General features: G+C 43.7%; 1 protein-coding gene across 1 annotated transcript in view; it reads left to right on the top strand.

Moving 5' to 3' along the window:
* Nucleotides 1–10,534: 10,534 nt before the first annotated feature.
* The window catches only part of TP73 (tumor protein p73), a 225,249-nt gene continuing 218,423 nt past the window's right edge, over nucleotides 10,535–17,360 (top strand). Inside the window, 1 exon segment of the mRNA XM_020975460.2 lies at nucleotides 10,535–10,686. Within this exon segment, the coding sequence (XP_020831119.2) occupies nucleotides 10,547–10,686 (140 nt within the window). The 5' untranslated portion in view covers nucleotides 10,535–10,546.

The raw sequence follows: 17,360 nt of genomic DNA, 5'->3' as shown, positions 1-17,360 counted from the left end.
TCCCCAGCCTTTGCTACATGTGCCGCCCACTATTTTTCTGGGCATACATCTCCCCGAAGCTTTTTTTTCCTGTCATGTCCTGGGGAGAAATCATCATTTGTAATTTATTGAAACCTACTTAAGGGCCTTTATGCATGCCTCCTGAAGAGATAGTAACAGATATGTGTAATATTCCATGAATGAGTAATATGGTGTAATGGATACAGAGTCTGAGAAAATGGGGTTCAACCCCAGGTTTTCAATTTTTCTTCTTCTGGACCTGGAATAAGGCAGACCTGAATTCAAATTTGACCTCAGGTACTTCCTAGTTGTGTGACCCTGAGCAAGTCACTTTACCTCCACCTGCCTTTGTTTCTTTGACTGTAAAATTGGGATGATAATAGTACCTACCTCCCAAGGTTGTTGTAAGAACCAAATAAGATAATATTTGTAAAGCACTTTGCAAACTTTAAAGGGCTATATAAATGCTAGCTATTAATAACGTTATTATTTCTTCTTATATAATCTTGGGCAAGTCTTTCCCAAGTCCAATGCAATCCAACATACATTTATTTATTAAGCAACTACTATGTATTTTGGTGCCTTAATTTCCTCAATTCAATCTAGCGTGCCTTTATTATTAAGCACCTACTATACGATTTGGGTGCCTTAGTGTCTTCATATGTCAAATGAAATGGCTCAACTTGATGGGCCTCTGAGATTGCTTCTAAATTCTGTGATCAAATGGGGACTTGGGATGCAGAACAGAAGATATCCTTTGTCATGGGAAGTGACAAATTCCTCTTCTTATCTGGTGAATTCTCTCTCCCCACCCCACCCCCCACTCCCCATTGTATTTACTTAAATGAAAGCATCTCTTGGATACTCATTGAAGTGACTGAAGATTTGGATTTGAGAGCATTTTCAGGATAGATTGAAGTTGTACTCCCTTAGTACCCCTATTCCTTGACACCTGCTTTATGAGGTAGTAACCTCAAACTCCCCAAGAGGTGGGGAAGGGGAAACTGGAAAGGGTTGAGTGCCCTAAAGCCTCCATTCTAAGTTGGGCATTGCTTCATTCAGACCTTAATGCACTTTTCTGGTTTTTTGACAAGCCTTGGGGACCAAATCCTTGGGGCTTGGTTAAGCCAGAGCACTTTCGACAAGACAGAGATCTTAACAGACCACTGCTCACTCTCCCGCCCCACCCCACCCCCAAACAAATAGATCAAAGTTTCTGGTTTATTTGTTTTTTAAGTCAAATCAAGATAATAAGCACTTCCTAAGTCTCACTATGTGCCAGAAATTGTGTAGAAAAGGGGATGTAAAGAATGGTAAGAACAGTCCTCTTGCCTTCAAGGAGTTTTCAATCAAAAAGAGGGCAATGTTGCTTTTTGGGTCCTACTGGATTAAGTCCAGTTCAACTCAACCAGTCCTTAGTAGATAAATGCTTCTTATGTGTATTGAACCTGATGAGGTTTCCAAAGGATCATAGCTGGAAGGGACCTCTAAGGCCATTTACATTAACCCCTTCACTTTAGAGAAGGGGAAACTGAGGCCCAGAATTACCAAGGTTACACACAGCTGACCCAAGTCGAGATTTAAATGCAAGTCCTCGAACTCCAAATCCATAACTCTCTGTTGTTGCTGTTTCATTGTGTTCCACTCAGGGTGCCCCATTTGGGATTTTCTTGGCAGAGATACTGGAGTGGTTTGCCATTGCCTTCTCCAGCTCATTTTACAGATGAGGAAACTGAGGCAAACAGGGTGAAGTGATTTGCCCCAGGTCATACAGCGACTAAGAGTCTGAGACCCGATTTGAACTCATGAAGATGAGTTCCTGATTCCAAGCCCAGGGCTCTATCTACTGTGCCACCAAATGTCTCGCAAACATTTATTCAGTACCTGACACTTACAGAGCACCTGATGAGAGTTTTCTCTTCATTTCTCCAACAAATGTTCAACCAACACTTACCCATGCACAGAGAGAGCATTATGTTGGAATATTGCATATCCAATACTTCATAGAGTTTAGAGACTAAGCAGATAAGATGTGCATGAATGACTTTAACGCTCTACCAATGTACTACTGTATTACAGGGTTGTTTGGGACCCTCTATCATGGGACTAGATCTTCCCCAAGAAGTTCAAAACACACTGAGGAGGATCCTGACTGAATTTCTAACCAAAATTGTTTAGAATAACAACCCAGGTCTTCCAACTAGAAAGGTAGTGCTCATTTGACCGAAGCTCACTTTCCCTTTAGAATAAACACCCTAAGCCTCCAGCTAGTTCGAGCCCCACAAAGGACACTTTTTAGTTCGAATCCTTACAAGCTCATGAGCAATTCTACAAAAAACCTTTGGGGGGGAGAGGGTGATAGGGGGTCGGAAGTGTTTGGTTTGGGGCTTAAGTTCACCTACTCCCGGTAAAATCCACCAATTCTTTTCCCTAGCACGAAGATGATCCTATTTTCTAGGAAGTTATGCCAAAGTTTAGTAAGTAAGTTAGTAAGATTCACAGTAAGATCTGTGAATCTAGTGTCCCAGAACTCAGCCGAATATCGAAGGCTCATCACTAATTTGGTCATAGGGCTTTAGGTTTCAATCTTCATGGAGGAAGACTCAGTTTATTCATCTGTAAAATAAGTCAGGGCAGGTGGGGCTAAATGGTTTCCGAGGACCCTTTTAGCTTTAGAACTATGATCCTAGACTCCAGGTCCTTGAAGGGAAAAGCTGTAATATCATAAATTTAGATCTGGAAGGAATCTTTCTGACCATTTAGTCCAGGATTCTTTACCTTTTTTTGTATCGTGTTCCCCTTTAGCCTTCTGGTAAAGCCTCTGGACTCTTGTCTCGCAATGTTTTTAAATGTGTGAAATAAATACATAGGAAACCAATTATATTGAAATACAGTTTTCAAAATATTTTTTTAAAGTACACAAGACTCCACGTTAAGAACCAGTCCAATCCCATCACTTTACAAATGAGGAAAATGAGGCTTAGTCCAGATCACATATGAAGTGACATAGTCAGGATTCGAACCCAAGTGTTCCGACCCCAAATCTAGCGCTATTTAGATTGCACAGTGTGTGGATAACGTCCAGTGGACAGTAAACATGACAGGGTTAGAGTTCTCACCTTAAGAGCACTTGTAGCTTTCCAAAGCTGGAACTTTCCAGGCTGTCCTATTACTACGACCAAAAGAAAATCAGAGAGGAAAAGGGAGCCGCACAAAGGGTTAGCTTTAGTGCAGGGACTAGGACCCAGGCAGCAGCTACTTGGAGTAGTCAGGAGCTTTTCTCTTTCCTGGAAGTCCTCTAGAGTTTTTTGCCTTCTCTTTTTCTGTAAAAGGCTGGTGAAGGTGATGCCAACCTCTTACCCGCAGAGGCTGGAGGTTAAGGAGTGGGGGAGGGGAATGTGCTGAGAAAGGTGGGAAGCTGTGGGTTCGAGGAAAGCCCCAGGCGGCCTCTTAAGAACTCCTTGGTCCTTTCACTGAACCGGAAAGAGGCCGTGCTTTCTTCCTGCACCCCAGCCAGGTGCCCAAAGTAGGCGTGAATCGGACCTGCTAGGGCGCACTGGGTGGTCCGTACGCTCTGCAGTGCAATCCCTGGCCCAAGCAATTTGGGACAGTGAGAAATGAGATTCACCTGTAGCAGGGAACGGCCACTCTTACAAGACAGGTGAGTAGCCCATGTTAGCATTAGTCGGTTTGTTCCATTCTGGATCCTTGAAGACAAAGGCTCTTTGGAACCCCTGAGCCCAGCGTGGTATCTGCCGCAGGAAAGGTGTTTAACAACCGCAGTGTTTCCCACTTAACAGGCACTTCATAAATGCTTTTTGATTGGTTAATTGATTGTGTATTATGGTTGTAATGGGCTGGATTTGGAGTTAGAAGATCGGGGTTCATAGGCCAGTTCCATAACTTCTCTGGATCTGTTTCCTCAGCTGTAAAATGAGCGGGTTCCCTTTCTGAATCTGTGCGATCTTATGACCCTCGACATCTAGTCTTTTGTGTGTGTGTGGCCTAGAGGGAAAAGAGATTGAAAAGGAACAAGGGGTCAGAGAAGAGGGTCTGCATGTAAAAGCTTTTTACAACCTTACTCCAATCTATGTTGAAAGGCTTATTGTACATTATGCCCCTTAGTGCACTCCAGGAGTCTAGCTTCTTGCTGATTTTTACACCTGATTTCTGTCTTCTCCCTGCTTTTGCACACGCCCCCTTGGAATGCACCCCCCCACACACACACACACTTCTGCCTTTGACAGTTCTAGTTTCCTTCAAGTCTCATCTCAAGTACTACCTTCCACACAAGGCATCTCCTAATTTCTGGTCCCCTTTCCCCACCCACCTGCAGCCAATCCCACCAAAACACCTTTTTTTGACCTATGTTCTGTATATATTTATAATTGTGCACAGTATCTCCCCACCTTGAATGGATGCTCCTTGAAGGCAGTTTCATTTGTGTATATGTTCAGCATATACTAGCATTGAATAAAATGCTCATTGATTAAATTCTCTCCATCTCTCCCTCCCTCCCTCCCTCTCTCTCCCCTCCTTCCTCTCTCTCTCTCCGTTGCTTTTTCTTCTCCTCCTCCTCCTCCTTGCCTCTCTCCCTTCCCTTCCCCCTTTCTCTGCTTCTTTCTCTCCCTCCCTCCTTCTTTCTCTCTCATCTCTCCCTCTGCCTCCCCCTTACTTGAGTGTGTGTATGCATACATGTATGTACCACCTATATAAAACTGTCAAAGGGTAGAGGATGAGGGGTTAGGGGCAGAACATTTAGTGGGGGATAAGCAAAATCAGGGAACCAGGACTCAAATCCAACTCTGCTACTTGCTACTGTGTGACCTTTAGAAATAACGAGTTTCCATCTTTGGGCCTCAGTTTCCCTGTCCATAAAATGAGAGGTTGGACTATATGTCATCTGAGATGCTTTCCAGCTCCAAACCTAATAAAAATGGATGGTTTTATGGTTTGCAAATCAGTTCCAATACATGATCTCCTTTGAGCTTCAAAACCACAGTGAAGCAGTGGGCGCTATAGTTTATTTTTAAACCCCTTGTGCTGAGAGGGAAATTGAGAATCATCAAGGTTAGGTCACTTACTTAGGGTGGAACAGCTAATAAATATTGGAGGGGGGATTTTAAGCCAGGTCTTCCTGGCTCCAGGTCCAGCAGTCTAGACTGGCTGTCCCTGGCTACCCAGTTGGGGGCCCAGAGAAGATATGGACCTTTTCCGAGTTTTGAAAAGTAATTTGTGGAAGGCCTGGAAATGGACAAGAGTGGAGTGGGGAGACAGGAGGGAGAGAAAGATCATTCTCCTCGGAGGGTTGGGGGAAGTTTCAAATCCCATATCCTCAGGAAAATTCAAAATCTATATTCCTATATCTCCTCACTCCACCCCCACCCCCTTCCCAGGAAACTGGAATAATAACTCAATTTTGTAGTGCTTTGCTCATAGCCTAGTTGGAAAGTAGTGTCAAAATATTCAAGGACACAAATGAGAATTTGAAATTTTTTTTTTTACATGAAACCAACACTTTCTGTTTTTCAATCTGACTTTATGTATATAGTAATCATAATAAAACCGTTCCATGTTTCCAGGGTAGCCCCTTTTATTCTTGTGCTCATTTTCCGCTTATTTTTAAACTAGAGATGTAGTCATAGTTGTTTTTGTTGCTCTCGCACGAATGCACTGATAGATCTATGATCTTCAAGGACTGCAGATGGAAGTCCATCCAGGCTTGCCCATTCTATGGGGCTCTAGTCCATCTTCTTCCATAGGTCCAACATAGGGAGTTCTATTCAAAGTTGGAATGACCTTTCTTAATTTCTCTAGAGAGCCCAAGGGTAAAAGCCCGGTATGCTGGGGGGCCATCTGTCATTCCTCACCCTTGCTGGATAACCAGCCCTTCCTGTCATATTCATCTCTTTGATGCTAATTTGTACACTCCTGTTCTTTGGGGCTCCTCCTTGGTAGTAAATCGTGGTGTGATCACCTTGACTATGCTAGAATTTTTAGAGAGAGAAAAAAAAATTCAAATGAAATTAACAACTTCCCACTGAGATTCAAAACTCTGGACTTAACCCTTTCCAGCCTGGAAATTCTTCCCTCCCTAGGAAGTGATCGCTGATAAATAATGCCTCTGCATCCTTCTACATCTAGGATTGGCTCGATTCTTTTCACCCTGGGATCCTCCAACCGTTGCCAGGACACCACCTCTTCCTTTGTGCATAGGCACTCTGCCCCTTTTCCTAGTTCTGCAACCATAACCAAAATAACTCTCTTGGGTCCTGGGACAGGGTCAGGTGACTGAATAGGTAGAGCACCTGGCCTGGCGTCAGGAAGACCTGAGTTCAAATGTGGCTCAAACGCTAGTTGTGTGAGTCTGGGCAAGTCACTTAAGCCTGTTTGCCTCAGTTTCCTCATCTGTAAAATTCGCTGGGGAAGGAAATGGTATACCACTCTAGTACCTTTGCCAAGAAAATCCCGAAAAGGGTTCCAAAAGAGAAAGATACCTCTAAAAAACGATTAAACTACTTTCCCTTTGGCTCCACCTCACCCCTCCTCCTCCCCAGTTTTCCGACACAAAATACTCTTCCCTAGCCTTCAATCCCCTAAAGGTGTTGTCTCTCTCAATTAGAATGTAAACTCCTTAAGGGCAGGGATGCTTTTGTGTTTGGATGGGCAGCACTTAGCATAGTGCTTGGTACTCTGCCAGGGCTTAATAAATACTTTTTCCATTCATTTATTAATTCACTCTCCCCTCCATTGTGCTCAGATACCACAATTCTTCAGAATCTGTTTTATTCCACATCAAAGAAGGTTGTTGTTTACGTAATTGGAGTCTCTCGGGAGAAAATCGAGTCTCAGAGAAATTAAGCAACAAGTACCAGTATTCGAATCTGGTCTGTGACCTGAACTGGCTGCGATCCTGAATGTCACCTAACTTCTTTGAGCCTCAATTTCCGGCCTTGTAAAATAAGGAAAATAACAAAGTCTCCGTCCTATGCTTTGGTGAGGATAAAATGATATAATAACGTACATAAAACGCTTTGCAATGCTTTAAAGCTCCATACAAACGTTGTAAATTTTTTTTTGCAAATATTGCATTAAAAAAAACCGAGAACAGCTATTTCATTGCTTCGAGGAAATCCCTAGAGGAAATTCCTTCCAAAAATACAGATAGGCGCCTTATCGGTAACTTATGTCGTCTGTGAGTGGCATGTGGGTACGTGATTTGCCCAGGGTCTTAACTGTCTTTATGGATCAGAGGCGAGATTCGAACCCAGTTTTTCCGGCCTCCTAGGTCGGTTCCCTATCTCATCCATCTTGTTTTTGTTAACTTCCTCAGTTAACTCTACTGCAAAAGCCGGGAGTACTCTTGACAGAGGTACTGCGAAGCAGGCACTATTTAAGGACCTCCTTTGTCACATAACGCCGCGGGCTGTGAGCTCAAGAGCTCTTAAGCGCCAATTCGCCCCAGCTTGGAGAGAATATGAAGTCAGGAGGGGCGCCAACATCATAGCATTTGTAGCTAGAGGGATCCTTCACGCTTTCCTGCAGATGTGGAAACTGAGACACCCAAGAAGGCGGAACACTTGCTCTAGGCCATACACTAGTTCTAAGTAGCTGAGGCCTCAGCGACCATCCATCCCCAACCCAAAGTCTCTTCTTCAGTTCATTCATTCATTTAATCATTTACCGTCACCCTCCTCCACTTCCCCCTCACTGGGGCTGTTGGGGGTGGGGTGGTGAATCACCTAGTTCTTTCCAGAAGAAAGCAGCCTCAGGGGCGGGGTGAGTGGTTGGAGCCAGATCAGAGTCATTACCAGGGGCCAGGGTAGTCCATGGCCTCCAGGCAGCTGCTGACTGGGGTCGGGGCCCGCTGCGTCCAGAAGTGCAGCGAAGCGCCCAATGTTATTAGGTGTAACCAGGCAAGTCTCTAGATCCTTATCCTTCTCCCAGACCTATGAGATAACCCACAGTACGAAACTCATCTCTCCTACCACCTCTCCCCGCCCCCCAAATAATGGCGATGAACAAAGGCTATGTCGTACAATGGCTAGCGTAGCGTAGGAAAACCTGTATTCAAGCCCAATCCCCGATATCTACCGGTCACATTTATGTGATCCAGAGACAGTCACTTAATCTCTCCGGGTTCTCGGCTGCTCTCTAAGACTACAAGCGGCAAAGTAAATGCCAATCTACCGTAGTCAGTTAACTAGCGTTTATTAATACCTATGTACCAGGCACAGTGCTAGGCGCTCGGGACACAAAGAAAGACCAAAAAAAAAAAAAAAGAAAAGAAAGAAATAGCCCGGGTCCCTAAGCTTACATTCGAACGGAAGGGATCACATAAATAACAAAATAAATTTAATAATTCTATTATTTACATTAATTTTAAAAATAACGCATAAGGTAGTGGACTTGGGGTCACGAGGATCTAGGTTTAACTCCCACCTCAGACACTTAGCTGTGTTACCTTGGCTAATTAATCAATTTTTTTTTCGCCTTAGCTTCCTCATTTAGTTTGTAAATGACAGTTTTTTTTTAAAAAGCAACTACTTCTGTTTTAATTAATTAATCAGTTTAGTTTTCAACATTCACTTCCATAAACTTTTGAGTTCTAAATTTTCTCCCCTTTTTCATCTCCCCACTCCCCTAGATGGGCGTGCAATCTGATAAATTGACCGGTTTTTACTAGATCCCTTCCGGCTCTAGATCTATATAGCCTTTAAAAAACAACAAACTGTATTTCCGTATCTGGAGTCCCCTACAGTCTACACAGAAGGAGGGACTCACAAGTTCTGGTTAAAATAATTGTAAGAATAATAGCGTCATGTTTAGATCCTTCTTAAAGCGAGATTGCTGCTGTTTCGCTTTAGCGAGCGCTTTACTGGAGGTGTTCCGTACCTGTGTTGTAAGAGCGAGGAAAACTCCGAGGGCTTTACTTATTTTATATATTGTTCCCACATTTTCTCTCAACGTATCACAAAGGGAAATGTGCCTCCAGCCCAGACGTGGAACTACTCCGCACCGCCCCACAAACACACAATGTAACGACACTTCGAGATACCCAAGATAGCAGCACAAAATTTGCAACAACATATCCAACGTGACCCAATCCACACGTACAAAATCAAGCACAATCTATGAACACTAGTAAAAGGACGCGCGGGTACGAAGGACTCTTCGAAGTCGAAGTAATGCCTAGACCCAAAACGAGATAGAGGCACAAAATGAGATCCAGGCCGATGTGGAACACGACCGCCAAGAGACCGACTCGCGCTCGTCTGACGTGCCCAGTCCTACGCCCACTCACTCCTTGGTGGGACTTCGGGCCCTCTGGGCCCCAAACGCCCATTGCCAACTCGTTTCAGTACTTCTGTTAGTCGATCTCCCAGACACTACGGGCACATTTACACACAAAAGGGTCCCTCAGGTCAAGAGATTTATTTTGTCCTGCAATAGGGCTCAAGTGGAGCGGGAATTCCCCCCTATCACAAATATTTGTTGTATTGAATTGAATCCTTCTTTCTCGGAGGATCGGTTCCGCGATCACCCTCCTCCCAAAAGTCTTACTGTTAATATTCCGTCTAGCCTCGATTTTCCTCAGTGCTTCTCCCCCACACCAGAAGGCAAGCTGCAGGAGGGCAGGCATTGTTTTTTCTTTGTATCCCCGGAACCTAACTAAGTGACCGGCCTCCTCAGGCCCTTTGTCGATTGACTGAAGCATCCATAAGTTAAATGGGACGCCGGGTTAGGTAGTGAGCTCCTTGTCACTAGAGATTCACCGGGAAAGGCTGGACTGCTACTCTATCTGGGGTGTTGTCCAGGGAACGCTGCCTGCCAGTTTGTCTTGTGAGCTGCTCGAGAGTAGGAACCGTTTCGCTTTTGTCTCTGTCTCCCCCGGGCCTAGCCCAGAGCCTGGCATCTAGTAGGTACAAAATAATTGCTGGTCGAATTGAACTCGCTCTAGCCAGCGCTGGGCTAGGCAGGGCCAGGCAAGGTGAGGTCAGGGGAAAGCAACAGCTCCCGAGCTCCCCAACGGGACTGTGGAAGCTTGGAGCCGGTGGGAGGGGACCTCAGGCCTACTCCCCGGACGCTGGCAACTTCTGGCCTCCCACTCCCGCGCCGCCGCCTCCTTCTCCTCCTCGGGCCGCCTGGAGCGCGCAAAGCGGTCCCGCGCTAGCAGCCCGCCAGGCTAGAAAAGGCGGCTAATGCCTGCTGCGGCGGCAGCGGACGCTCCCTTCCCCCTTCCCCCTCCCTTTCCTTCCTCCCCCTCCCTCCCCCCTCCCCTTCCCTCTCCGGTACCCCACGCCTGCAGTCCCTTATAACCAGCCTCGCCGATCCGACCCTCTTGTCTGCCCTTCGGCCACAGCCCCCACCCGCCCCCAGCCCCTGTCTCCCCAGACTGGTTATCGCGGGCGTCAGCCCCCCCGCCCCGTTGCATAACCAGGGTTCTTCCTCTGCCGCGCTGGCAGCCAAAGGGTTAACCTCCGGCTAGCCCGCGGGTCCTCCAGGGGTAGGGGAGGGCACGGGTGGGGTGAGGTCCCGCGCGAGTATGGGACCTGGGGCCCAGATACAGAAGGCTAGCCAGTGCAGCGAGCCCCGGGGCCAAGCTCCGCGCGAGTCCGACTCGGGTCATCTATACCAGAGACAGGCAGCAAGGCACCTACAGGCAGCCAGTTCCGACAGCACCAGGTAGGGGAGCCAGAGCCGGGGGAGGGAGGGAAGGAGGGGAAGGGGGAAACCTGTGCCGGAGCAGGCTCCGGACTCAGGATCTGTCCGGGGTTGCGGGTGCATGTACAAGTCTGGGGACCGACCGGGCAGCGCGCAACATTTGGAATCGGGGACCCTCGCTCTGCCACTCACTGTGTGACCTTGAGCTCTCAATCTCTGAAAGCAGTTTTAAGGAGCCTACTATGTGCCAAACTGTGTATCGAGCTGGGGATCCAAATACAAAAGTGAAACACTTCCTGTCCTCGAGGACCTTACATCCTACTCAGCAAATCACTTAACCTTTCTGAGCCTCGGTTTCCTTTTCCGTAAAATGAAGGGGCTGGGCTAAATGAAGGGGCTAACAAGGCCTGTTCCAGCTCTAAATCTAGGCTCCTGTGATTGTAGCCACCTCCAAAGCTCTATTCAAGGTTGGACCGAGAGCACATGAGTCCCCCAGGGCTGGTGGGGAGCAAGAGATCCCACGAGGTAACAGACTGCTGTCTCCTTCCACAAGGGCATGGGAGGGAAGGAAATCTGAATTTTGCTGCCACTCTACACTCGAAAAGGGCATTTTTGGTGTCAGCGGTGCCTTTGAACTGGAGGATCAGTATTTATCCAAGGATGAGGGACTTCGGGACCAAGTGGGGTCAGAAGCCCTAAGACTCCTTCCTATTTGCAGAGAAAAGGATGTGTGTGAAGGGGGAACAACTTTTGTTGGACCTTTAGAGCTGAAGAGAGGGTCTGAATCTGTCATAACAGCTGAAATGGGGGATGGGGGTGGAGCAAGTCTGAGTCAGAAAAAAGACCCAACTTCCCTGTGGTCCCCCCCCCTTTTTTAAGACACCTAGTATAGGCTAGCTGCTAGGAATGCAAAGACAGAAGCAAAGCCCCTGCCCTCTGAGAGCTTACATTGTATTGGGCCAGCACAAAATGTAGAAATAGAACAAAGAAAATTGAGGAGGGAAGGAGCAGGGACAGCTTTGGGGAAGGGAATCAGGGAAGGCTTTATGGAAAAGGAGTGGAATTTAACCTTAAAGAAAAAAAGATTCTATGAGTCAGCGATGAGGAGGAAGTAAGTCCCAGGCATTACTCTGATGCCGCTGCTGATAATATTAATGGCTAACATGTATATCGCACTCATTCGAACCTAACTATGACCCTTTAAGGAAGGTACTTCTGTTATTCTAATTGTACAGATTGGGAAACTGAGACCTAGGGAAGCTAAGTCGCTTGCCCAAGGGCATACAAGTTGGTGACCAAGTCCAACACTTTGGCAATAACACCCCTGGGTCCAACTGGTTTGAGTTACTCTCTTCTCACTGAAGGCCAAAGGAAAAAAAAGGAGAGGAAGGGGCAGCAAGCAGTGGCCCAGGAGTCAGAAGGACCTGAGTTCGAATCTGTCCTCAGACACATGATACTAGCTGTGTGACCCTGGGCCAGTCACTTAACCCTGATTGCCTCACGGGGAAAAAAAGAAGGAGAGGAGCATGGGTTTTAAAAAATACAGTATGACAATGACAGTAATATATATATTTTTTCATTTCTGTAGTGCTTTAAAATAACCTAGATTGAGGTTAGGAAGACCTGGGTTCAAATATCACTGGATATGCTACTTATACGACCAAAGGAAGTCACTTATTTAACATCTGTGAGGCTCAATTTCCTCATCTATGAAATGGAGATGATGTATTCTTATAAGGCTGAAGTGAGGGGCTCCATTGAAATAATGTGTACAACTCTCTATGTATATGTTAGCTATTAATATTAATTCACTTTTACCTTGACCCTATGAGGTAGGTAGTTCAGTATTGTCTGACTCGTCAGGACTGCATTTAGGGTTTTCTTGGCAGAGATCTGGAATGGTTTGCCATTTCCTTCTCCAGCTCATTTTTACAGATGAGGGAACAGAGGCAAATAGGGTGAAGTGACTTGCCCAGAGTCACACAGCTAAGAATTGCTGAGAAGATTTGAACTCAGGTCTTCCTGACTCTAGGCCAGGCACTCTATCTATTGCACCACTTAGTTGCTCCAGAGGTAAGTCATAGGTACTACAGATAGCATCATTACTTCTTTCACAAGTGAAGAAACTGAGTCAGCTGGGAGAGTTGAGATGACTGAGAACAAAGTCTGAAGTCTTAAAGGCAGGGCTCCTTAGTCCAAATCCAAGGCTTTCTCCCTACCCTCTATAATGAAACAGGAAGTCTCCCACAAAGACCTAGAGAGTAGATCCTTTGAGCAGCCCTGAGACCTAGGGATTCTTGTCTTGAGGCATAAGAGTGGAGTTGAAGTTGGGACCAGTGAAGATAAGTTGCTGTGGTAGCAGAGTCCAGTATCCCCCAAGTGAGAGATTAGGGCTTGTTTGAAGCAGGATTCAAATCTAGGGCCTCTGCCTCCCAGTCCAAAGCTCTTCCCACTGAACCATGAAGTAGCTTCTGGCTGTTAGCCTTCTTTTTCTGATTGAAGGAAATTCATCAGGTCACTGGGGGTTCCTGTTCAGAAGGAAACATTCAGAATGGCTAGAAGGAAGGAGAGAGCCTGGCTGCCCGTTCAAAGCATCCATAGTGGGCTGATGTTAAGGAAACAGCATTTTAAAATGTTATCCTCTGCCACTGCAGGCAGCAAAGCAAAGCGGATGGAGGGGCAAAGTGGCCTTGGGCTCCAGTTCTGTCTCTGTTACTTCCTGGCTATATGACTCTAGACAAGTCACTTCACCTCTGAGTGCCCTAGGCAGCTCTCTCTAAGATTATATAAGTTGCAGAAGATTTGATGGGATGGGATGAGACTCACTAGGAATCTTTTCGTCTCTGGCTTCAAAGATCTACAGTTGAGAAGAAAGAAAAAAAAGTTTTCCACCTCCCTCGGCCCCACCATTTCCTATTTATTCAGTGGCCATAATTAACCTGAGAGGTTGTTGCTTCCTTGATTAGCTCAAAGTTCTTATCTCTTTCTATACTAACAAATTTAAAATGGACAACACACATTTCCTCCCAATGATGGAGTGAAATAGTGAGATTCTTCCCTCCTCTAACTCCATTTGCCTTTTTTTTTTAAACCAAATGAGAATGGTAACTTCTGTAACTGGTCCTCCTTTGTCAGATTACTACATTACAATAGTTAAGTGTCTCAGTCTGAATTCAAACCTGGATCCCACCTGACTCCAAGCCGGTCCTCTTTCCACAGTTTAATATCCCCAAATATATATTAAGGATCTATGCTTTTTTTGGGGGGGAGGCACCCAGCAACCCTGTAGGACTTAATAAGTAAGTCTTGCTGTGTAAATTATTTACTGGAGGCACATAAGTGATTGATCCATTGACCTTTTCTCAGAGGCAAGGCTCCAATCTACCTCCAATCCAAGTCTAATGCTTAGCACTAAGCCATGCTATCCCTATGTGTGCTCGCGCTCGGGTGTGCATACACACACATACATATACACACACATATATACATGTCTGATGTCTCCTTTTTTTTTTGGAGGGTTCTTTTGTAGCTCTGTCCCAGTCCTAAACCTTAGAAGATGAGCCCAAAACTGTACCTCCTAGAAATCTATTCAGATTTAAGTCATTCTTACCCCCTTCTTAAAGATATATGCATATGTACATATACATACAATATATGTTAATAAAGGAATACATGTGCATTTACATACAATACACATGTATATAGACATATATCTATATACGTATCCATGTGTGTATACACACACACACACACACACACACACACACACAAACACAGCTAGGTGGTGCAGTGGTTAGAACTCTGGCCCTGAAGTCAGGAAGACTCATCATCCTGAGTTCAAATGTGTCCTCAGATACTGATTAGCTGTATGACTCTGGGTAAGTCACTTGGCCCTGTTTGCCTGTTTCTTCATCAGTAAAATGAGCTGGAAAAGGACATAGCAAACCACTATATAAGAGTTATAAGAAAACCCCAGATGTGAGTCATGAAGAGTCAGACACAACTAAAAGAACTGAACAAGAAATATATTAATACATTATATATATTTATATATAATTGTTCTTTGTATCTCTAGCACCTAGTACATAATTGGTGCCTAATAAAGGTCAGAGGGGAAAGATACATAACTTTGTATCTATGTATACATACACACGTACATATATGCACATATATAATATGTGCATGTATACATACCTATTTCTATACATATTTACACATATGTAAATGTGTATATGTGCATGTAAATGTGTATTATACATTGATACATATTCATGTGTCTCCCCCACCCAAAAAAACCCCTTTATTAGATCCCAGCTATGTGCTAGCGATACAGAGACCTAAATGAAACCATCCCCAACCTCTGTGAGCTTACATACTACTGGATAGTCACAAGATGTAGAAAAATAGATAGTATGTAACCATACATATTTATATGTATATATACACATATATAACATAATATAATATAATATAATATAATATAATATAATATAATATAATATAATATAATATAATATAATATAATATAATATAATATAATATAATATAATATAATATAATATAATATAATATATAATATAATATAATATATATATACATATACATATACATATACATATACATATACATATACATATACATATACATATACATATACATATATATGTATATATTATATATATGTCACAGGGAGGGAACAGGCCTTTATTAAGCACCTACTGTGTATCAGGCACTGTGCTAAGTGTTTTACAAATATCATTTCATTTGATCTAGCATGGAACTCCTTTTTTTTTAAGGTAATTTTTTTTCTGCCTAACAGGCATTTATTTTCTCTCCCTTCTATCACTCACTCTTGAGAAAGAAAAAATTAGAATGAACAAAACACTTTGTTACAAATATGCATATTCAAGCAAAACATTTTACAGATGGTACGGTTAGGTCACGTAAGTTAGGCAAAGTTACACAAGTTTTGGTTTGTATGCATATATAAATGAGTACACGTATGTGTGTTTATAGATATGTGTATATCAATATGAGTGCGCACACATACATCTAAGTGGCCTTGGTGGATTGTGAGCTTCTCGTGGGCTGTGACTGTCTTTTTCCTTTCTTTGTATCCTTAATGCTTAGCATAGTACGTGCATACGGTAAGTGCTCAATAAATGTTTACTGACTAACTATGTGTATGGCTATGTTCCTTATGCAGAGATTCATGTAATGAAATATATAAAGAATAATAGCACGTTGCTATCGTTGGTCTGTGTGATACAATTTGTTTAAAATATAACTATTTATGAGGAAAGGGATATGCATTTATAGAATGAATAATGTGCCAGGTCCTGAGCTAAGGGCTTACCTCATTCGATTCTGACAAAAAGCCTGCTGTTGTTATCTGTATTTTACAATTGGGGAAACTGAGGAAGTGACTTGATCAGAGTCAAACAGCTAGTAAGTATCTAGGTATCCACCTAGGAATCTAAACAACAAGGTCTATGAAACTGTTGGCTCCCATTAGAAGTTATTAGCACATTAAAAAAAAAACTCTAGTAGTAAACCTTGAGGGAAAATTGTAACTAGAAGCAGAGTGTGTCACCATCCTTGATGTGCTAGGGGCATATATTACTCAATTATTCTAATCTTGGTGTTTTCTCCTACTGGTACGACTCTTCTGGGCCTCAGAAGAAAGCCTTCTGAATATGCCCAATAGGGTTGTTTTAGAATACTCAAGGTCCCTTCACCCTCTGTATTCTCTGATCCTCTTGATTAATCAGTTTCATTAATAATTAATTAATAGACTTTAGCTGATTAGCTTATTAATCGACTGCTTTTTAACAAATATTGACGCATGTGCCTGTATCCAGTCACATGCATTCTCGAAGAGAATATTAGCACCTTGTTACTGTATGTAGATAAGATGTTGTGTGAAGATAATTTTGATACCCCTACTCAATCTAATTAGTATTTACTCACTTCATTGTGATAGTGAATTAAGCAGAATAGAATTTCTAATTGCTGCTGTCAATTCATTTCAGTCGGGTCTGACTCTTTGTGATCCCATTTGGGGCTTTCCTAACAAAGATACTGGAATGGTTTTCCATCCTTTTCCAGCTCATTTACCAGATGAGGAAACTGAGGTAAACAAGTGTGTGTGTGTGTGTGTGTGTGTGTGTGTGTATATATATATATATATATATACACATATATATATCCCTATATGTATACATGTAGCCCCACATGTATTTGTGTGTGTGTGTGTGTGTGTGTGTGTGTATCTTGGATATTCATACCTAATTACATGTCATCTGCCCCATCAGAATGTGAGCTCTCTGAAGACAATTCCAAAATGAAAAATGCTACCCACATCCAGAAGGAGAACTGTGGAGTCTGAATGCCCAGGATCACACTGCTAATGATTGTCTGAAGCCTGATTTAAACTCAGGAAGATGAGTTTTCCTAACTCCAGGCCTGGGACTCCATCCACTGCACCATCTAGCTGTCTACCTGGCACATACATGCTTAACAAATGCCTGCTTTTGTTTTTGTTTTAATTTTTTAAAAAGATGTTTAACTAGTTCAGGGGCCGCTTCAGAGTTCTCATTGATAGAGTGATGGTGGAGATACTTTCTCAGGAGAGCTCTCTAGTCATCAAGACCTAATAGACTATTGGTTATTTAGTCAACAAGCATTTAGTTGGC

This window comes from Phascolarctos cinereus, unplaced genomic scaffold (assembly GCF_003287225.1).
Source record: "Phascolarctos cinereus isolate Bilbo 61053 unplaced genomic scaffold, phaCin_HiC Scaffold_726;HRSCAF=1367, whole genome shotgun sequence".
Classification (NCBI taxonomy): Eukaryota; Metazoa; Chordata; class Mammalia; order Diprotodontia; family Phascolarctidae; genus Phascolarctos; species Phascolarctos cinereus.
This window is presented reverse-complemented; position numbering and strand designations above follow the sequence as displayed.